The 24,203-nt window shown below is 32.8% G+C and overlaps 1 protein-coding gene across 1 annotated transcript in view; it reads right to left on the reverse strand.

Annotated features, from left to right (window-relative positions):
• Positions 1 to 2,624: 2,624 nt before the first annotated feature.
• The window catches only part of LOC145691930 (protein takeout-like), a 29,147-nt gene continuing 7,568 nt past the window's right edge, over positions 2,625 to 24,203 (reverse strand). The window contains exons 2-6 of the mRNA XM_081767236.1: positions 23,296 to 23,388; positions 20,469 to 20,619; positions 13,700 to 13,836; positions 6,252 to 6,401; positions 2,625 to 3,849 (exon numbers count right to left, since the gene is read on the reverse strand). Coding sequence (XP_081623362.1) covers positions 3,695 to 3,849; positions 6,252 to 6,401; positions 13,700 to 13,836; positions 20,469 to 20,619; positions 23,296 to 23,388 — 686 coding nt within the window. The 3' untranslated portion in view covers positions 2,625 to 3,694. The remainder of the gene's footprint in view (positions 3,850 to 6,251; positions 6,402 to 13,699; positions 13,837 to 20,468; positions 20,620 to 23,295; positions 23,389 to 24,203) is intronic.

Genomic DNA, 24,203 nt, shown 5'->3' on the forward strand with positions numbered 1-24,203 from the left:
CTTCCCTCTCTTTTCCTATCCACGTTATATTTTGTCTCTCAAGATACAGTTCCTTTACAGTCAATATTTCAATCTATTTCTTTCCCTCTAACTGTTTCTTCTTAATACATCATTTTTTCCCCTACTAGGCTTTTTGCTGGCAGCTCCTCATCATTTTCTGGCCTAGTTAAATTCAAATTATTATTCTTCATACTACTATTTCAAAAACCACTATTTCTTTTTACCTCATTTTAAGTAGAAATAATGATTCTGCCTCAGAGAGTACAATACATTACCCGAAGCGTTTTATATGACTTTTTTTTTTCTATAACACTTTGTTGAAAGACCCATGAAATACACTTTTCTTCTTCAAGTTTGTTTCTCCATTTCTATTCTTAATGTTATTTCAGTTTCACATGTTTTGTCTTTGTTACCTTAAGTACTAATAACATTACTTAGGTATTGAAAACAAATTACAACTGGGTTCGGTTCTTGGTGAGAACCATGTGACTCAGATTGTAGTGTCATGTCTCACGTGACATCAATGTTTGAAATAAACGTCAAACTAAATCAAACCCAAATCAGAAATGTTCTGATTTCCAATTCTACTTCTATATTTAAAATAGACAATTTGTTCCAATCACCGTCGTTTTTTAAAAAATGCATCCCGTTTGTTTCGCAGCTTTTCCTGAAGTTATGTAACATCTTCAGCTTCCAGATCAAAAGGCATAGGCCTACTATCTGGAAGCAGGGCACATCTAATCATTTTACTCAATACCATAATCCCTAAAGAGATTCTCCTTCATTCTCTTTTGGAGATAGTTGCAAAAATAGTAAGATCATACCTGTCCAATTCCCAATCACTCGTACAGTACAATTGCAATTAGAAATTTGTTGTTTGCGGGTGTGGAAATGAAATACACAGCTCTCAAAAGAAACTTTGTACTTATTACAAATTTAAATTAAATTTTAAAAGATTATTTTTCAAAGCTAATCTTTATTCTTAAAATAAAATATTAACTATAAATACATTGATTCAGTTCTACAAACAAATATACAGAAATGTAAAAACATACATGTAGCATATTTTTACAAAACTTATCCTAATATATAAGTTTCTTTATAGGTGTAAGCTTTGTTCAAAATACAAGCATTATACACGACACGCATATACCTTAATTCATAAATAACTTAATATAGTACAAACCTTTATCATAATAATTAAAATTATAATTTATTAACATAAGATAGTAACATAATTTTAAGGAACAATATTTGAATTTAAGTTACTAATATAATAAGTCTGGTTGTGTATTTATTTTTATTTTTTTTACATAAAATCATTCTTATAAAGTTTTTGAACATAGAGTTTTCCAATCTAGAAGAAAGTAAGAAAACAATGTCTTCTTTGCTGAAACCGTTAATTAAATATATTAAATAATCATTCAATGATCTTCAATGATTTTTGTACCTTTATGGATCAGAATGTAGGAAAACTTTATAGAATAGGATACTTGAGAAATCTTATAACTAACAGATAATTGACATGAGATTTTATCATCTAAGTCGCTAAAATAATCCAGTTCATTGCTAGTTGTCTTCCTACCACATCGTACCACTTTGAAAAATTTTTAAATGTATAATTTTATTTTTATCAGCACTTCAATCTGTATTTCAATGCTTGATAAGTTATTAGTAAATCTTTGCAAAATTTCATTTACTCTATTACATTTATATTTTGTTTCTTTATTCTTAATTAACCATTACTTACACAAACTGATTCCAAACACAATAGTGTCAATTCTATATCGTATTCAAATAAATAACTACAGGCACTATGGATCTATCACCATATATTTTTTAAAGTTATCCTGAAACTAGCAACACTATTGACCATCATATTGATTTTCTTCTGTGTAAAGTCAGAGTTACCACCGTTGCAATAATACGAATTTTTAATATTTACATCCACAACCGCCGCAGCGGAAGGCGGTTACCACCCGAATGTTCGCATGGTATTCAGTTCTTGGAAATACATGTCAAAGCACATTAAGTTGCTCTTACATACATTTATATAATAAGTACTATAATATTATAGATTATTTACTGTAGCTAAGAAGAGTATTTACTGAAATAATAGTTGTTTTATATGTTATGAGTTATGTGTATGCGTGCATCAAAGTGTGTGTGAATTCAAAATAGTCTTTTCCCTCGTCTTAGAATCGGCCTTTTCCCCTCGTTGCATAAAGTTCTGCGGACGCCCCTCTTTCCATATCAATCATATGGAGAGACTCCGAACATTCCTAACTTTGCGGTATGCTTATGAAGAAAGATAAGAATTTTAAAGAATTTCAATATTACTCCTTATACCTTTCACACTGTTATGATTCTTCAACTACTTAAACTTTTAGGGATTCTTATCATGTGTAAAGATGATTCTTAAATAACAGATTATACCTGGGTTCGATACCAATATGTTATGTATTGTTGAGTCTGATAAGGACATTATTATTAACATGTAATTTAGTATTGTAATAATATTTAAAAAATAATTCAACATTATATATATATATATATATATATATATATATATATATATATATATATGTGTGTGTGTGTGTGTGTGTGTATGTATGTATGTGTGTGTGTGTGTGTGTGTGTGTGTGTGTGTGTGTGTGTGTGTGTGTGTATGTGGTTGTGTGAAGAAACTATTACCATTTCCCATTTCAATACTTACTGTTGAGATACTTGCTTACTTAAACTTTGTAATGCATTATAGTTAAATGTTATCATTTATATATGGTATTTAAGTACAATTAATCAGTCATGTACAGTAAAACCTATCTAAATTGACAATTTGGCGAAAAATAACGAACTTATGAATAACTCACTAGTTTGATATTTTCATAACTTCACGTATAGTACAGATGCCATCCTAACAGATTTTACAGCGCTTTAATCAGTCTTTGTGATTCTTACTTTTGTATTTTGTTTATTACAATTCTAATATTTACAATGAATTTTGACTAGAAATATAAAGAACATGGCACAATAATTATCTCTTATATCATTACTAGAATTAAATCTGTACGTTATATAAGATACGAATTTTTGATTACTACAAAGTTACACATTTAACACAAGCAAATCACTATTGCACCCTTTTGGAAATACAATAATATTATCAATATTTTTATCTACATTGATGACACTTGTCTGCCTCTTTAATGTTGAGAATTCAAAATATACTATGACAACCAAAACTTCGTATATTTTTTAAAAAATATTATTCAAACAAAACTCGTAAAAACAGTAATCTTTCTTTCAAAGAAGTTTCGTAGTTTTGAATATTTCTCAATAAAATATATCTGTGCCACAATTGACTTGTTTAATAATGAGTAACTTCCTTTAAATAATGACTATTTTAAATAATAGAACTCTCAGAATTTTAAGACTACATTTTTAACTATATTACTGCCGTCAACCATTGCATTTTAGCAATAAATATGCAGATTACAATGGTAAATTCAAGTTAATTTATGTGACAATTATAGTGGTGTGACAATTATGCTTAATTTGTTAAAAAGTTCATTTCTAATACTCATTTATCTCTTTGAAAGAATATTAAATTTAGCTTGGCCTTACACGAATAATTTTTACACTTTCAATTTCATTTTTCACTTTCCTTTACTACAGTTTTCCATTTTCATATTCATCACAAGTCTGGGAACAATATATCATACGGCGTACTCTTGCAAACTCTGTTAGCAATAGTCATAACTATTTGAGGTACCATTTCTTCCAAGGCAGGAGTCAATTCGTCAATGATATCCCGTGCGTTCTCTTGAAGCATGTTATGCATAGTTTTGCCTGAAATATCAGAAAAACGTGCTTTATTGACTAAAAGATGTGAACGAAACACAAGTGCATTGAAAATAAAGAATATATCGACAAGAAAGAAAATGTATGAATTCTACTACTGCCATGAGCATAAAATATATTTTAATTAAATGATCCATTGTAGACAACAAAAAAAAAATGTGTTGTACATAATGCGGATTTTTACAGTGCCATTCAGCTATTCAAAGTACAAACATCTTGATACGACTTAAATGTAGGATAATATGGAAGTAAGTACAAACATAAAGGATTTTAATAACAAATGATGTCTTGATCTTGTCCCATAATTTATATTGTATTATTATTATTATTAGACTTTCAAAATGTGCTATGTATAAGAACAAGATATCTTATAGTACGACTATGTCCATCTGTCCGTCTATCCATCGACTGATCCAGACCAAAAGCGGTAATAAAGAGAAACGGATTTTTTAAATATGCATTCAGTTTTCCAGAAATATGTTTCGTTTCCTTCTTTAATACTCTACTGAAACCAGAATTGGTGGAAAACGACGATTTCCGGCCAGTTTCAACTGACTAAAACAGAAGAAAAACTGTAACAGATATGGAGAAGTGATTTTTAGCTTTGGGTGTAAGGGAACGGAAGCTTACAGTTTCACTCTAAAGTATGTGTGTATGTGGTAATCCAGAAATGATAGAAATTAACTATCAGTTACACTTTTAATATTTATTCTCATAGTGTGAAAACGGTAATAGGAGACGACAAACGAGCACGGTATACACAGTTATGTTCATGCGAAGGGTGCTATTCAGGAAATGATGTTTGCGAAAGAATTTGATTAGTTAATTCATGGAATGCAAGTGCTGTGACTGATATTTTGCTTTATATAACAGTATAAACTTAGTATTTAGGATAAACTTAAAGAAGTCACAACCTATTTGTCCAAAAATATTAGTTTGTGAATATTTAATTAGCTACAATTTCTACTTTGGTGTCTGCGTAAAGTAAAAATATATAGCTCCTAGGTATGAGTTGAAGGATTTCTTGCTAAATCGTTTAGCTTACAAGCTTACTCGTATGGATGATGATTTTGTAGACAATGACTGCTAATTGGAATACATAATAATTAAGTAACATGAAATAAATAAAAATGAATATAATTAGCATTGTTCACGTTGCTTATTTTTTTTCAAATTTATTATATTTTCAATCATGTTTATTTCATCGTTATGATATAATTTCTTTTTAGTTGAGAAAAATGTAGTCGCTGAAATATTAAATAATTAGAATATAACTAAGTAATGACATAATTAGTTTACAAATACAAATAATTTTAAGAATAGTTTTATTGAGTATGAAAGAAAAGTTGCATTCAGTGTATAAGAAATTCTTACGTGAATAATAGAATGTGGGTAATTACTTAATAAATATACAATGTAGAACTTCCCGTTAAGTTCATGTTTTAGTTGTAAATATGACTAACGGCTGCTCAAGGGCATTTGTCTGTTATGAATGCTTGCTTTTACGATTGTTTGGTGCTTTCACTGGGCTTCACTATCTCAAACACACACTAACATACTATTCAATACCAAACATGGTCATATACCTGTGGGCTTTATTTCCATTCTGACAGCCATGTTGGTCACCATATTTAATCATATATGGCAAACTTGGCCTTTTAAATTTCTACAGTTTACAGCTCCAACTTGTATGAAAATAAATTGTTATACAAGCAAGATAAGATAAGAAGTAATTTTATTCAAAAATAATATTTTCCCTCGAGATGGTCGTTTTGATGACGTCATTACCGACGAAAAAGTGCCTTAAAACTTGGAATCCAGGGCATTTTAAACTTAGGAGTGGATTTTTTCTTTTCTTTCCAACTCTACTATATATAAATTCTTGATTTCTCAAGATTTTTTAACTTTGGCTCAAAAGATTAAAATATTAAGTTACATAATATTAAGCTTAGACAAAGATATATTTCATTTGGCTTATTTAGATTTAGTGTGGCAAGGTTAGGTTAGGTCACATTGGATTCGGTTAAGTTAGGATTTGTTAGCAAATATTTGTGGGTCACATGATAATGGGTCAAAAATGTTGGTACATCATCAATTAATATGATACTAATGATATTGTAGAACAAATTTTTAATTTTTTAATTTACTTTAAATTTATAGTTCTTAGTCAACCGTTTATACATTAGTCCAGGTTTTATGCGGACTACTTTTCAGGAGCAAAATAGAAAGAAAAAATTAATTTTGCTACAATTTCCATCTTGATTTGCGAAAACGATTTCTTTAAAACGTTTTTGTTTGGATCGACTTCAACAATATGGAGATAGTCATGTGTGCAAAATAAAAGACTCAGTTTAAGATGATACATCTTGAAATCTTGAAATAATACTTACTGAGAGTTTCGTCTCCTCCAAAAAGATTTTCAAAATGTACTTTAGCATCACCCACTTTCAGTTTCATGGTTACTTCTCTCATTTCAAAATACGTATCATTGTTGCGCTTCACCAAATCTGCTTTCATCACGAGGTCACTCAAAGTATCAGCTGTAACAATAATAATACATTATAGGCCTAGGAAGTAGCACATGAAAATAAATAATATAATATGCTTTACTTATCTCGTCTTATTGAACTTCACTTACTTTGATTTAACAGCTTAATGTCTATGACAACAATGCTGCTCATACTAAAGTTAACACAATACTTTCACACCTAATGTATACAAGTGTGATGACATATGAAGGCTGATGTTTTATTAGAACAATATAACAAGTATTATGGATAAATATTTTCAAGTGCACAATAATTGTAATTGAACTCACATTATGTAATATTAATTAATATTTTATAGATTTCAGTTAAATTTAAATTCAATTTGACGATTTCGTGTATATTAATGCTGTTAAAATTATTCGAATATCCGTATGTTTGTACGAGGTGTGATAAGAATTTATGGTGAATGCAGTTGCACAGCGCGACCTATCAACGTTTTAGCTATTTCAATAGTAAGCCCAGTAAGCCCTCGAATTTTTCTTACTTTCAGTACTACAACGACTCTTCATGGTCTTGTAGTTAATTTAACCTTCTGAAACTCGAGTTGTGATACCCTCAGATAGTAACTAACACATATTGACAGCTAATAAGTCCGAGAAAATAAAAAAAATGAAATTTTAATCTCGTTATTGAGTTTTTGCCTCACTGTGGAGCGCTGTAATATTCCTATGTATATCTGTCACGACCTATTCACGATTTACTTAATTTAAATCAAGTTACTAAATGTTACTTTAACATTTTCATGTTAAAGACCCCAAATTACAATAAAGTTAAACATTCCTTTCCTCTTAAGACTAGTATTTGGCTTTTGCACAGTTTCACAAGCACAATATATCCTTGATAGCTAAATTGAGCCCGGCAAAACGACATCAAAATAGTGTCAAACTCAGAGTATAGATACCAGTACTGTTAAAATTTGAATAATTCATTTGAATATTTCATTTTTTTCGAACACGCATTATCCGCATAATTATTCGCGGATATTTCAGTTGAATTTCAGTTGAATTTAAATCCAATTTGATGATTTCGTGTATATTAATGCTGTTAAAATTATCCGAATATCCAAATGTTTGTACGAGACGTGATAAAAATTTATGGTGAATGCAGTTGCACAGCGCGACCTATCGACGTTTTAGCCATTTCAATAGTAAGCTCAGCAGCCTGGATCTTTGGGACAGTCAGTGTCCCGTTTGAAGGAATTGTGACATGTGAGTTGAATTCGAGTGAGGACATGTAAGAGTGTTTGTCGTGCGCCAACATTAAATTTTGTTTTAAGCTGCAAAAAAGTGCCGAAGAAGCTCATGAAAATTTTAAAATCATTATACCCTTCGACGTCAAAAACAGATAAAAACTTGCAAAAAGTGGCACAAATGATCTTTCAAAAAGGCGAGTGATTTGAGAGTTGTCAAAATACTAAACATCTTGTAAGGGTCCGTACAAAACATTTTAACCGCCACTTCGTAAAAGTGAAGAGTGAGTGCGAAATTCGTCCCCCACACCTTGTTTTTTATGGCGTACATTCAGGATATAGCAGCATGCGACTGCTAGTTCTTCCTAAAAATCAAAACTGTGCTGAAATGAAGGCATTTTGACACATTTTTGGACATTGAGAGGATGATAATGGCGCAGTTGAAGACCTTGAAGGAAGAAATCTTCCAGAAGTGCTTCCAATTGTAGAATCAACGTTCTAATAAGTATACCTCAAGCCAAGGGGAATATTTTGAAGTAGATGAATTTATATTTGATGTAAGCTTATTACTTTCTTCTTAATAAAATGATTCACCGACCTTATCTTTTGGTCACACCTTGTGTTCAGTGTTCAAGCAATTATTCGAATAATCATTTGTTTTTCAAATAATAGTTCAAATAATTATTCGGATAATGTGTGTTCGAGAAAAGCCATGAATAATGAATTATTCAAATTTTAACAGTACTGGTATCTATACTCTGAGTTTAACACTATTTTGATGTAGTTTTGCCGGGCTCAATTTAGCTATCAAGGATATCTTGTGCTTGTGAAACTGTGCAGCAACCAAGTACTAGTATTAAGAAGAAAGAAGTGTTTAACTTTATTGTAATTTGGGGGTCTTAAACATGAAAATGTTAAAATAACATTTAGTAACTTGATTTAAATTAAGTAAATCGTGAATAGGCCGTGACAGATATACATAGGAATATTACAGCACTCCACAGTGGGGCAAACACTCAATAAAGAGTTTAAAATTTCATTTTTATACTTTCTCCGACTTACGTGTTAATTACTACCTAAGGGTATCACAACTCGAGTTTCAGAAGGTTAATTAATTGCAAGACCGTGAGGAGTCGTTGCAGTACTAAAAGTAAGAAAAATTCTAAAATATTTATAAATTTTCATGTAAGAAATGTAAATTACTATTATTTTCTTGAATTGATTATGATTTGAAAGGTTTTGGTCTGCCCAATGTATAATATTAGAAGTGAGAAGTATATAATTAGAAATTTTAAAAGAAAATCAGAACTGAAAAATTGCCGAGTTTATGAGTTAGAGAATTTTTATTCATTATATTTTTCAAATTTGTTTTTGCTTCTTTGTGTCTCGTTTATTTCAAAGTTAAATATCACCTTGAGGTATGCATAAAGAGCCTCTGCTGTGATTAGGTGCACAAACTCGCACACTGTGGACAAAGAGCCAGAAATATCCTGCAAAAACGAGTTGGTCCGTTCGCGTTCTCACTATTGAAATAAATGAGTGGAATTTGGGTTTCATTCCTAGGAATAATTCTTCCTGAAGATGCGAATCAGTGAAGACGCTACAGGGTATAAAACGGAACGAGCAATTCCCAGTGGCATTGTCAGCCCCTTCTCTCTGACTGCCCCACCAGATATGTTGTATTGTAGTATAAGTTAAGTAATATAGAACTATTATTTTCGATATAAAAGAAATAGCTGCCCCTCAAAATAAATGTATATTTCCCTCCATTTGCTTCCTAAGAAATTAAAGCTATATTATCACTGATACGGATACTAATGTATCAGTGGAAGGTGGGGATGATGAAGCCCAAGATCTGGTAAATGATGTCAAATAGTGAGTGGAGCTGCGCTTGATTCCAAGGAGATTGATCAATACTAAGTATTTTAGTAGATATTGTTAGGAGTGGTAATGGGTTTCGCCTAAGAGAGCTATGGAAGAACAATAGCCTGATAATATGTAAGTTATAGTCTGTGGTTTTCTGCGAGCTATTCAGATAAAGTTTTATATGTATTGTTATGGCTATTTATATTATATATTCACTTATATATGGATGTTTATATTTTTTACATGACAATAGTCGTGTTGGATTGTGAGTACAACATGACAACAATACGACAAAGAAAAACTGTGTAGATTAAGGAATGACATTTATAAGTTATTATTTAATAAAGAGTGATTCAAACAACATGTCTACCTTAATTCCTGGAGTGGATTTTATGTAAGGCTATCTATATATTAGCTAAGTAAAAATAAGAGGTTAAATGATCATGAAGCAATGCCATAATGTATAATGTTTTAAAAAGCATTTAATACTACAGATAGGCCTATATTCATTTTTTGTTAATAATTCTGATATCATCGTCTCGTTTCAGAATACTTTTAAAAAATCAAATTTATCATCAAGAAGCAGGTACATTACCTCATTATCAACACAAAAATGTGATTTAGTCAGGGACGATCGGAGCCATCGCCCTCCCCTCAGAAGAGGAAACTTTCTTATTTTATACAGGTCTATAAATAAAACTCATCTCAGAGTTTGGAGCTCTCAAAAGTAGCTCTAAGTAGCAGTATTACAACCCACCTTCTCCCAGAAGTCCGTCCTGGATCCGCCCCTGGATTTAGTTGTTGTAAATACATTGATTAAACACCTGTGAGGAGGTGTTTATGATTTTTTAAAAATAGTGTAAAAAATTTTCTTCTTTACATAATTATATCAATTATGATTTACTTTGTCACATATTTTTCCGGAAGACCCGTTTTGCTAGGCAGGCAACATTTAAGTTGGATACGTTACAACAACATCGAAAATGTTAATTCTGAAATAATTATTTCGTACACTGTTGTTTGATTTTTTTCTATATTTTAATATGATCAAATTGACTTGGCCTTCTAAACTATTGGCCCTCTTGACGAGGCAAGCAAATGCCAATTTTTTAAAAGTTTTCAACTCAATTTTTCCAAAAGTTATTTAGATTTGACCATTGTTTTGCGGTTTCTCCTAGTATGTGCCAGAAGACACAAAATTGGATATAACATTTGATTGAAAATGAGTAGTTGATGATTTCAGGTTTAGGGTCTTACGGTAGTTAATCTGTCTGTGTATAAAAACACCTTGCGCTGTTACATACACTGTGAGCTCCCTTATGGCTATATGATTAGCATACGCGCTTCTGATGTGGGGGGAATCTGGTTTGATTGGTACTAGGAAATTTTGTGATTTTGACATCACATTAAGCTGTAGATCTACGTCTCATATAGCTCTGTATTGAAAAAGCATCGTTTAACTTTAAATAAAAACACTATGAATATTGCTTGTCTAAAGCAAATTAGAAATGGTAATACTTAAACATCATACCTAGGTATATTCTATCTCTCCTTGTTTATGAAACAAATTTCATCGTTCAAGCATACTTCTCAAAATAGAAATCTATTTATAAAAAAAGGCTATATAAGGCACTAAGAGACGAGCTCAGCTTAGAAAACACTATATATGTAGCTAGTTCGGATATCCTCAATATGCATGATACCTTCATATGTTCAATATGCACCGACCCCGAAAACTAGGATTCGATACTAATATCGATCATTGTCGATCATTTATAAGTAACTTACCCCCTCCCTCCCCTAAGTTGTACTGTCGAAGTGAAAAGATGAAAATCATCGCAGGCTCAAGCCTGATCCATGTTGAAAATTTGATCAAGATCGGCCGTGTGGTCCTGGAATTATTAAATTACAAACGTAGTCACTTTCATTTTTATTTATTTTTATATATGTATCTCCCCCTCCCCCTAAGTTGCACCGTCAAAGTGAAATGATAAAAAACATTCCAGGCCCGAATCTCAGCTATATTGAAAATTTGATCGAGATCGGTCGGGTGGTTCAATATAAATATGGTTCTCCGATTGCTTCTCGAAGTCCCCTCTCCTGAGACTTCTTGTTATTGCAATGACTACTATTGTCCTTCTGGGCATCATGAATAGGTGACACCATGAAAACAAGTTAAATTGCTATATCTTTTGACTTCAACACAGATAAAATTTTAATAATTATTACAATGATAGTATTAATAATCAGTTCAGTCGTCATTTCAGAAACCACATTCAAGGGCCCAGCTATCTGGAAAATATTGTGTATTGTTCCATTCGAGCTGTTTTTATATTTAATTGAATCATTGAGTTCGAAAACCGGTCATCTCCATCAAAGCTAATTTGAGAGGAGTGACAAACAAAACTAAATTAGTGAATATACATCGGACATATAGGGCTGTTTTCATTTTCGGACCGTAGAACTGACATTTTTGTATTTTTCAAAAATGAAAATATCCCTATATGTCAAATACATATTGATTAATTTAGCTTTGTTTGCCACTCCTCTCAAATTAGCTTCGATGAAGATAACCGGTTTCCGAACTCAACGATTCAATTGATTTTTACTTTTTGAACATAACCTGCATTTTATCAATGAAGATTAGATACTACAAGTTTGCTACTAATTTGAAATATTATAATATACAAACCTCACATACAAAAACCGAATATCAGGGTAATCTAAGTAGTTAGTAATAAGCAATATGAGCTTTAAACAACGGGGCGGGGTCCCTTCGTGCAGAGACCCCGTGTGTTGTACCGTATGCATTGCCGATGGTTACGCCTTTGCAAAACTGCCTTTATCAATGCATCAATTCCTTGTCTGTTCACTATGTGTTCGTATGATTTACTGGGACATCACAGAACACCATGTTAGAAATGACGCAGGGTTATTTGAAATAAAAGCAAGATTTCAGATATTCCAGAAAAAGAAAAAGAAAGAAAGAAGGAAAGAAAAAAGAAATCACAGTGTCGATAACTTGTGTTGTGAAAATATCCATGAGAGGTATCCAGGCGCGCACCCAGAAACTTTTATTGGGAGGGTCCAATACTGTAAGAGACTAAGTCTATGTACTATCGAACCAGTTTTATATCCTTCATCCGAAAAGACGATGTGTAATTGATGAGCACTGCCACCTGCATTCTCAGAAAAAAATTCTAGAACTAAGTTGTTCTTATAAGAAAGAGTATAGATGAAGTGTAAGATCACGCTACATTGATCAATTCTCTGCTCAACAAATATAGTATTATTAAGAAAGTCTACAAACATATTTCGAGTTATGAAGTCCTTTTTGGAGGGTCCGGACCCAGTGGATACTCAAGTGGGTGTACCCCTGGAGCCATCTACATTTTCCATTCAGGCCTGTTACCAGCAGTGTTCGTAGTTTCAGGGAAATTTCCCTAATCTAGGGAATTTTCGTAGCTAAATTTAGCAAAAAGGGAAAAGGGGAAATTTTCGATAAGATGCGAAAAAACCAGGGAAATTCTCGTACTGATAGATTGACCAATATAAATACTTAAATTTTTCTTTGATCTTCAGAAATAAAGCAAATCAATAGCAATAGTTTGTGTATTTTTCGTGTATGTCTGTGTTCAAAGTATCATAATTTACGCCAATTATGCAAATTATTGCTGGCTGGGTGTATTTCTGTTATTACTTTTTTGTTAAAAATTATGAAGGAAAAAATAATACAAGCAAAAAGCAAATGAATAAAACAAATATAGATAATGAATAAAACAAATATGGTTGGAACTTCCTTTAATATAGATAAATTAATCTTACCATATATCTTCTATCATAGGAATTTTACTCTCAACAAACTGGAGAAAATTTGATAAGAAAAGGGAAAATTTTGTGTCAGTCGAGGGAAATTTTATTAAGGAGACCTACGAACAGTGGTTTTCAGCAGTGTTAATCGTGATGGGACAAACAGGCCGTCCTCGTTGTTTTCTCCAAATCAAATTCAGGTTCTAACTGAAGAAAATCAGAGACATTTAGACTCCAAAGTTTTAAAGATAAATACATTGTAGTAACTGGTACGATATACCTAGATTGAATTATTTCAGAATAAAACAATCAAAGAGTACTTACTCTAAGGCAATATTCGTAATGAGTGACTGACTATGACCTTCTTTTTTCAAATATGTTATTTGTTTCTATTTAAGAATGGAAAATATAAAAAGCAACTTACTGAATGTGGCAGTGAAGTTTCCATTCCCAGTGATGGGCAGCAGAAGCACTCGGCCTTTTATATCGTAGGAAGCGTGCATGTCCATTCGAGGCAGGAATACTTTGCTTGTTATTACTTGTTTACTGATTATGTCAGCACTGAAATAAAATTGTTATTATTATTATTAAGCATTTTAAAAATATTTTATTAATGTGAGTAACTTTGGTGTGTATAAAATTCGAAACCGACCAGAGCATGATATATGGAACCTAGTATTATTTCTGAAGGAAGCCTGATCATCCGAAATACTTTAATCGTTACTCAGGTGAATTTAACATTTCTATTTTGTTAGTCGTAAACTAAAATATAAAGTCAAACTACAGTAAAACCCTAACACCTTGGCCTTTACCTCTTCATGTTGCACAACCCAAATTTTAAGATTAGAACATGTGTTACGTGTACTAAATGGGTCACCTCTCCATATGGGTCTCCACTTCTGTAAATTGATTCTTCACCATTTGGACTGTGACATATAATATTAATTTATACTTAATAGTTTCACTAACTGAATCGATACACCAAAGGTTGGAGTTAGGGGAGATGAGAAATAAAAATAAGTGAGAGAAGCAATTTTCTTAACTTTCTTAACTATTTTCTTCGCAGTCTTGGCGACAATTTTTACAAGTAAAATTTGAAATAGTGTAGCCTTTTTATATGAAGCCCTTAAGAACCAGATCAATTTTAAACAAAATACAAAATAATAATAGTCGAAAATTAGCCTCAGAAAACAGAATACATACAAAAATAAATATATAAATAAGGCTTGTATATACATAACCTGTGTAGTAAAGTAATGATGTAGTTTTTACTTACAGTACTTTCACTACTTGACTTCGCAAAAAAAAAAAAAAAAAAAAAAAAAGTTTAATATTTCATAATTACATCCTTTAAGTTAAAGGCGACGGATAATTGTGTAGTTATTGAAAATGAATGATTGTGTAATTAATTTTTATGCTTCTCCACCAGGAATGGAAGGCGTATTAGCCACTAACTTTTTTTTTTTTTTAAAACGATACTTCATTGACAAAACTTTACATGTTTGCAATAATATGGTTTCAAAATATATATAGTATCTGTATTTGTAGCTGATTTGAAAACCTTTTTCGTTTGTTTGTTTCCTTCAATATTTAAAGTAATAAACTACTCTAGTAGCACAATTAAGTAATTTGCAAAATATTTTATTTTTAACTGCAATAATGATATGATTAACATGATATTTAATACATTGTTTGCATAATTGCAGATGACACGAATTATTATGTAAGAAGGATATTATTGTCTGATCAGTACTAAATAAGAGTTATTTTATTCATTAAGATTAAGTAACAAAGATGGAGAGATTTTCCTTCAGAAAGAATTATTAAATTATGAGACAAAACAAATTTACTGGTTTTCAACAACATTGTTTTCATTATATTATAAAGAAGATGTAATTATAGAAAATTCTATAATAAAATGTATACAGGGAAACAAAGAGCTCTGTATGACAATCTTGTTTGGAAAACTGGCTACCCAGCTTAATCGGAAAAGATGTGAAAGAAAATAATGTAATGGAATTACACTAAAATTTTCCCCAATGTTTAAATATTACAGTGTGACTAATATGATGGTATAATCTTCTCTTCAAGTGTGCACATATGTGAATACAATGTATATATACGAAAAAATGACCCGCTTCTCTTGAGTTTGAATGAGTGATTTCATAAAAGTAAATAAATACTATCCGATGGTACAGAAAAAATACACAAATATGTCATTAATGGAAAGATCTGTACTCATAAAAATTACGTAAAATTACAAAAGGTGCTGAAAATGTTCTCTTCATGCACATTTACACACGCCTCACTTGTTGTACACTCTATGCAACTGTGCTGGGTCAATTTTTCGAATTTCACTATGGACATTGTCCTTCAAGTTTTCTAATGTTCTAGGTCTATTTGACTAAATTTTATGCTTCAAAGTATCCTAAAAATAAAAATCATAAGTAATCTGGTGATCGCAGAGGCCAGAATACTTTACTGATTGTCCTTTCCTCTATGAATTTTTCGTGAATTAGTATAAATGATGCACGAAAAGTATAACAGATTGCCCCATTCTGTTGAAATTAGGTATAAAAGCGTTCCAAAGGTATCAGGTGTTCATAAATTTCTTTAAAACGCTCCAATATACAACTTTGTGCACAAATATACAGCTTTATGTTGACTCAAAAATATGGGACCCACAATCCTATTGGTAGACACAGCAAACCAGACTTCGATCTTTTCGTCATGGAGAGACTGTTGATGAATTATGTGAAGCTCCACGAACCAATATCAGTCACGAAAAACAGTATAAGATTCATCAAACCACTCTCAATTGTCTGAAGAAGCCAAGTACAGTAATCAAGACATTTCGCCTTGCCTCTCTCTTTGAGTTCTTGCACACATGTTATTTTGCACGGCTTCATTTGTAGACTGTGTAAAACACGTTGACATGTATGGCGCGGAATACCCACTTCTTGTGATAACTTACTTTTTGACTTGAGAGGGCTTCTCGACACCCGTACTTCGATATCATTTAGCAAAGCAAGTGTACGAACGGATGGGATTTTTTTTTTTTTAACGTTTGCAGCTGATCGTGTTGTACGCCACTTTTTCACCATCTTTGAACACTGCTCTTCTCAGGAACATCTACACCAGGAAACTTGTCTGCAAAAATTTCCTGCGTCTGCAAAAAAGGAGCCGGCGAACACAAATGTCTCAATTATTGCCATTCTCTGCTGAAGGGAATATGTCTTGCAAACCACCGTCACACATTCGCCTGCATATAATCTTCACGGCTATATACTGTCGTGGGTATGCAACAACAATTAGGCCGCTTCCTATCTAACTCCCGCAACACACAATCAATAGCAACAATTAGTAGTGCTGACTGTGCCGACAACAATAAAAAGTTTCATTGCAATTATGAAAGTGGGCCAATTTTTAGTGAGACACCCGTCATATATATATATGGGGTATGAATCATGCTTTTATTCATTATTGCTAGTTTTCCTAGTTTTGCGTCTTTTTACAACACAGAGGCTATATGAAACGTGGATATATACGAGGTAGGTATAAGGTGTAGTCCGAACTACAATAATGGATTCAATTTCAATGGTCTCTCACCGCGAATTGACACCAAAGACGCACAAGCTAGCTATTAGACCGATAGAAAGGGCTATAGCTGGTTTGCGTAACTACTGTAGATTTCTTTTCACACATCTGTGAACTAGTAATATTGGAAATGAAATTACTAATATATTCTGCTATTGGATAAGTTGTTTCTCTTTCACTGAAATACATCTTCTAATGCTTCCAGTGAAATGAAATCTTTCAGTTCAACGTTTCACGATTATGCTATTTAGGCTAAGGAAGACTGATAATTAAGATAAGTGAATAATGATGGAAGAATGGTGGAATGAAAAAAGTGGGTGGAAATTTGAATACCCTGAGAAAAGCCACGGACACGATCTAATCTAAAACAAGCTTACTTGGCCAAGGATCAGACCTGGAAAGTGCTGTACCACTGAGCCACCATGCCCCCTCTAAGCTTTTAGTGACACATGAAAGAGATAAAGATAAAAGAAAGGAACAAAAGAATGATAAGCTTAAGGAGCCTGAACGTTTAGTGCTGCAGAAATAAATGCATGCCAATGTATGTTATCTTACATTAAGGGGACAGACTACTAAATATTTTTGAAAAACTAGTAATTTTTCTTTTGCCCGTTTTTCGTAACTGGAAAGACGTAATAAAATGTAACTTACCGCAATAATAGATAATGTTATTCTACACCCGAAAATACGAAGCGGAAAAATTTTCAGTGTTGCAATCCATAGAAATTACAATGTGACCAGAATTTGAATTACTCATAAATCTACGTAAAGGCAGCGACTAGAAAAATGAACTCAACGGTAATTGATGACTTATCATGCTGTATATGTTCCTTGTTTACTACTTTTGAAATAATGTTTCTATTTATTTTGTAATGACTTATTTATTTTGTAATAATTTATGTAAGGTTCATAAAATAAATAGAAATATTATTTAAAAAGTAGTAAAAAAGGAACATAGACAGCATGATAAGTCATCAATTACCGTTGAGTTAATTTTTCTAGTCGCTGCCTTAACCTAGATTTTTGAGTAATTCAAATTCTGGTCACACTGTAATTTATATGGATGGAAACACTGAAAATCTTTCCGATTCGTATTTTCGGGTGTAGAATAACATTATCTATTACTGTGGCAAGTTACATTTTATTACCACTTTCCACTTACGAAAAACGGGCAAAAGAAAAAATATTACTTTTTCAAAAATATTTAGTAGTCTGCAGCCTTAAGCCAATTGGTGACAATTGTTCTTTAGCTTCTAGATGAACATTGTCTCTCACATTCATGATCTACCCAATAATCTCTTTTTTAAGACATTATAATTAGACCTGTTTATGTCCAACGTGTACTATTCTTGCGAATACACCTTTCGTAAATTGAAAGGACTTTGGTAACAAACTTTAGCAAATGAGGAAAAGCGAATTTCCAGGGTAAAATATGCTGAAATCTTGGGAAATAGTCGATTTTAGTTACAGACCGAACTTTAGGGAACTTTTTACCTTTTACCTCCCAATTAAGAGAAAAATCGGTAAACTTATCATTAGTTTCTTTCGAAGTCCTTCTTTTTTGAGGTTCTGCCGAATAATCAAGTTCCGTTCCACTAGAGTTTTCTACGAGACGAGAAGTACCTTTCTAAATTCGATGTGAGACGAGAAACATGATAATTTTCGTTTAGTTTCGAGACGAGAAGAGAATCTCGTGGGCAACACTAGTTCACTAAATAAGTCTCATATTTCAATTTCTGTTTTATTGTTACATGATTCATATATGAAAACTCTAAATTGATAAAGTAATTATGTGATAATAATGAAGAGCATTTATCACCATTTAAACATATGCAAGTTGTTAGGTAATATACTGAAAAAAATAAATGTGGTTTAAATGTTGTTATATCACATCTTTCGTAGACCTCTCGTGACGTGGAAGGATCCAGAAATTTCTAGATGAAATTAAGAAAAAAAATAGAGCATAAATTTGATACACAAATTTACTAAACGAGACGAGAAAATCTTTTTTTAAGAATCGAGACAACATGAGTAATAATTCTTCGAGTGAACATGGAGTGAATTGGAGCTTAGCATTTCTTTCATCAGCAAGGCTACATGAGACGTGGACCTACCGAGAATGGAACTCGGATCTCTCGCGTTAAAGATTAGTACGCTAACCATATAGCTACCAGGAAATTCATAATTCTTCTAGAATCAAGACGGAACAAGAAAACCTTATGCCTCATCTCGTGAGCAACACTAACTCCTACTACTACGAAAAGAGATGGGAGTTTTAAGGTAGGGGACAAACATATAGACCTAGGCTACTATTTAAGGGCATTAAGCCACTTTCCAGATCAAACTCAGTGTTCTCTTCAAACCAAGAAACATTCGAAGATAAGTGATTTGACAGGCGCAGTTAGATCACCATTTACAAAGTAGGGAAAATGTAAAGAAAAACAAACTTTTTTTTTAATGTCCGTGAGTAATTTGTTTCAGAAAACCTATGAACACTATGGGAACATTTACTCGTGCATCTTAGATGTCTCTTTTTCATTATCCATTATGATATTTGTTGAGTTATTTAGCTACACTGCAAAATATAAATGAAGGTTGGAATATTATTTACCCATTGTTTAACATATCCGAAAATACCTATCAGTGAGTAAAAAGGTTTAGAATGCATCCTAACAGTGGCTAAGGGTTGCCCAAGGAGTATTCAAGATGTACCAGAATTTCTCCAATTTTTGTACGGGCAGAAACGACTTCTATACATTGGTCTAGTTTACAATTCTCACAGTAATAATCTCCACTCTCAGAAGATATCAGAATGCCCAAACAAACGGAGAAAATGTGCGAATGGTCATATTTCTCACACCTATGACTCCTACACTTAAGGAATGCCCGAATACACACAGAATTGGTCATAAACCCCACACAAGTGGACAAATTCCCCAACTATGACATTTATTAAATGTTGAAGCTAACTATAGGGGATATACAGGTAATTCTACGTTTGAAGGATTTATCCATTTGACATTTTCTGTACCCGCGTGTGTGGATGTTTTGACATTTTCTGAGTGTGAGGATTTCGGTTGTGAGGGTTACGACCTGATCCCGTATATGAGTAAATGGAAATATCTAGAGTGTTCCAACACTGCTAAAAGTCGCTAGTGTCCGAAGATGTTTTATACATTTTTCTTTATTTATAGAACATTTCAGGGCTTTTTCCTACTGTGTGTGTTAAGCAATCACAAAAGATGTTCAAAATGTTCTAAATATGTTCAAATCATATGTAAAACCTTTATTCGTCCATTTCTTTCACTTTTCTTTATTCATCAGATATTTCCCTCATTACTTTGTTCTCGAAAATCTTAGTTATCATTCTTCCCTGAGTGTCACCGAACGATTCCACATCAGTACAATGCAAGGATGGAATTAAGCTTCTACATATCGATTTCTTTGGTACAAGTCACGATAAAATGTTTTGTACACACCTATATAAATACAGTTTCCTATCAGCATTCTACTTTTTACTTCCTTGTTCAAAAATTAAATAAATAAGTAAATAAAACAATGACCAATAGAGGAAGAAACAGAAAGAATTTACTTACTGTAAATGTGAGAATTGGTAATCGCTCATGCCAGATAGTGTAGAGTTGTAGAAGGTAGCAACAAAATTCAGAGGTCCTCCATTGCCCTGATTTAGAACCATTTCTGAGATATGTAAAGGTTCCAGTGGCGGAAGTTGGATTTCGGGAATTCCTGTTCAGTAAATAAATGTTGTAGTATGATACATTTTGCTTCTCTTAACTTACATAACACACATAACTAGAGATGCAGAAAAGCCGAATTTTTTGGAACGGAGATTTTTTTCACCAATTTTTGAGAAAAAATTCAAAATTTTCCACTTTTTTCACTTTTTACGACTTTATTGTTCAAGTATCATTTTCTCCACCTATATTGAATTCTATAATTAAGAAACTGCAATTACAACACCCAGTACTTGTGACTTCTAAATTCAGTCCGGGCCTAGCTGTCTTTATTAGTTTTTAAACTGGCATTGCAATTGTTTCCAGCAAACTTACGTTATGCAACCACCACATCCCAAATGTCGTTTTGGTTGCCTAACCTTCTAATCAAGTTCCTGGGAAGTTATACATTTTGGTGTGTGTTTTACTGGTTGCCTAAATGTAATCTGGTAGCTAAAATAAAAGTACCATAAACTAAGTAACAGAAACAAAACTTTCTTTTCTTTAAAAAAAGAAAAAAAGTATTGTCTTGCTTACATCTGTTTTCTGTTCGGGAAACACTTTATTCTGAGCTTCAGAGAATTTAGTTTACAAAATTTGAGCTGTAAACGGCTTTTCTGAGTATGATATTACTTTATCATCTTAAATATCAAATATAGTTATAATGAAATTTTAGTTTATTCAGAAATTGTAAATGATAATTTTGTTCCACAAAATCTACTACATTTTCAGAATATTTATCACAAACATTATTAAACTTCTTAGTAAATCATTTTTGCCTTTAAACGTTAATTTAATAGCTCTGTAAATAATTCGTTGGAACTAGAGTACGTTCACCGATTTGCACTTTTACTGTCCTATCGAATGACTGATTTTCTTTGATTCTAGAATTTTTTCAGTTTTTTCTTGAGAATGCAGTAAGGCCTGACATATACTATAGGATAGATCCTAGGAAATCTCTTACGATTTTTCCTAGAGTCAAAATCTCAACGTATAAGGCAACAGATCGCATGTCATTTGTTATGTTCTGAACGATCCTATGATATTTCTCTTGTTTAGAACACACTCGATTTGTAAGCTTCGATTTAAGTGATATCAGGTGAGAGAAAGTAAAACAAAAAGGCAAAAGTACTCGACAATGTGAAAAGTAGTGCAGGGACTGATGAACTATGTTTTGCTAATTTATCTTCTCATTTTTATGCATTTTTAGAGGTGCGCAGTTTAACAATATAGCGCCTGGTATCAATGTCAATTGGATTTGCAGCAAAGTCAGCAAAGGAATTAATCAATTTCGTACTTTGTATTATATAACACTATTCCTATGGAAAAATCTTCACGTGTATGGCACAAAAGGGTATCATTTCCTACGAGATATGAAGTAACTTTTTTCTTAAGATAAATCCGAAGATATTTCCTAGGATTTATATCATAGTGTATACGAGACGTAAATGTTTTCCCGTGTTATAAAGAGAAAATCAAGGTCAAATGCTCTGTTATCTTTCTACTGAACTTTAAATAACTTCCCAGCCAAAACTGCTGCAAAAGAAACTTCGTTGCTTTTTCAAAAATGTCGCTTTTTTCGAACCCTTGCATCTTTACAGATTCAACACTTCTATATATTAATCAAGAAAGCAATAAGACGAGAACAAAATTGATCTCTAGAAATGAAAAAAGCTTCTTAACAAAGAACCTCCTTTCCTTTAAACCATTTCGGGTTATAAAGCATTTTCAGTTTGGAGATGGTTGTTCTTACAAAAGTTTAATTTGATACGGTTTTATTAAACAGACTCTCTATTCTAAATTTGAAGAAAATAGAACAATTACGCTGGATCTTAAGACATTTTGTCAAACTACCTTACTATTTTATAGTTATATGTGAGTAAACATTTCAGTACTGTCTAATATAGTAGGAGTCACACTCTTAATCTATAGCCAGAACAGTAAGATAGGGGCCCAATTTTTCTACGGGGTGAAATATTTTAGAAGGGAGGGCTAATTTTAGTTTACTTCACATTCTTAAAAAAGGCTAAAAGTGTTCACCAAGAGTGAGGGCAAAGCCGGTAGCCAGCCCAAAAATTTAGGGGGAGCCCGGCTGAAGTTAGGGGGGCCCGATCCAACAATATTATAGTTCATCACCATATTATATTTAATTTGCAAGCCTACCGTGAAAATTATACTGGGAGCCAACAAAAATTTAGGGGGGCCCGCTCCCCCTAGACCCCCTTGATACGGGCCTGGTGAGGGGTAAAGCTCCAGGCCACCACGTAGCTACGAGGCTGAGTTCTCAATAGAGTTTGGTATTATCTCGCAGAAAACTGAGATTCAGTTCTACTATTTTGTTACCTGTATCAATCCTAACATCAATTCAACGTTATGTTACGAACTAGACCCCATAGGCTCCATCTCACAACAAAACCCACGAGAGTAATTGAGGATATAATAGATCTTCATCTCACTAGCTTGTCTATCTAACAGGTTTCAACCTGCGAGATCTTGGGCCATACTTGCTGTATAATATCCCTCGTCCTGTCAATTATAACAAACAAAAAACGATTTGTTACCGTAAAATTTGCATTACCCCCTGCTGGCTGGCTGTGGATTAGCCTATCTATGTTATTCGTCGTCGAGTAAACAAGATACAATTTTATCAAAATTTCTTTATAGTTATATGAGATTTAAATTTGCGTACCTTTTGCTAAATATGGTCGTAGCACCTCGCTGGATCTAATAATACAACCAGTTAGATCTGGATCGTTTCTACTGCAAAGTGGAACATAATCAGCTGAAAATCAAATAAAACGAAATGTATTTTAACACTTGGTAAAACCATTTAAGCACATTCATGATAAAAAAAGAAAAAAGAAAATGGCCATCAATCTTTGTTTGGAAAGCACTGCACTCCTATAAACAAGCAAGGTCACACAACAAGGAGGGCAAAGTGAGGCGCTCGCCCCCCTAGAGGAAATTGTACTTCAGAATATCGAAAATCCAATAGAATTTTTACATTAGTTACAGCAAAATTTGGAACTATTTTTGAAACGTCGCCCCCCCCCCTTGGAAACCACAACATGGGCGCCCTTGTAAACAAGTAAAATTAAATCAAACGGAAGCGAATCTTCTTTGCGAATTTTAGACATTTAATTTCAAACAAAGTATTAATATATCCTGGGCAGTGCCGGATTTACGTAAACAAGCTAAACAAGCTATAGCTTAGGGCTCCACTCGCTTGGGGGCCCAAAAAAGTTAAAGACAAACTGATTGTAATGTAATGTAAAAGGCAAATAAGATAAAGCGCACATTCAACAATGGTGTTTTGTATTGTTTTGTACTAGGTTCTATTTCTCAGCCCCACCTGTAATGAGGCCCGTGTTATCCAGCCCCGCTTATAATGGAGCATCCGTTTTCCAGCCCTGCTCGTAATGGGTCCTCGTTTCCATTTAGATACTCATCAGGTCCATAAATTAGAATATAGCAAATATTCAAACCTAAAAAACGGCGACATTTTGTCGCTGAAAAAGAAAGCTTGACGTACAAAGCGCCCCTTTCAATAGCTTAGAGCCCCATCAAACCTAAATCCGGCACTGATCCTGGGCACCG

The sequence above is a fragment of the Thermobia domestica genome, chromosome 8, assembly GCF_964235325.1.
Source record: "Thermobia domestica chromosome 8, izTheDome1.hap1.1, whole genome shotgun sequence".
NCBI classification, from domain to species: Eukaryota; Metazoa; Arthropoda; class Insecta; order Zygentoma; family Lepismatidae; genus Thermobia; species Thermobia domestica.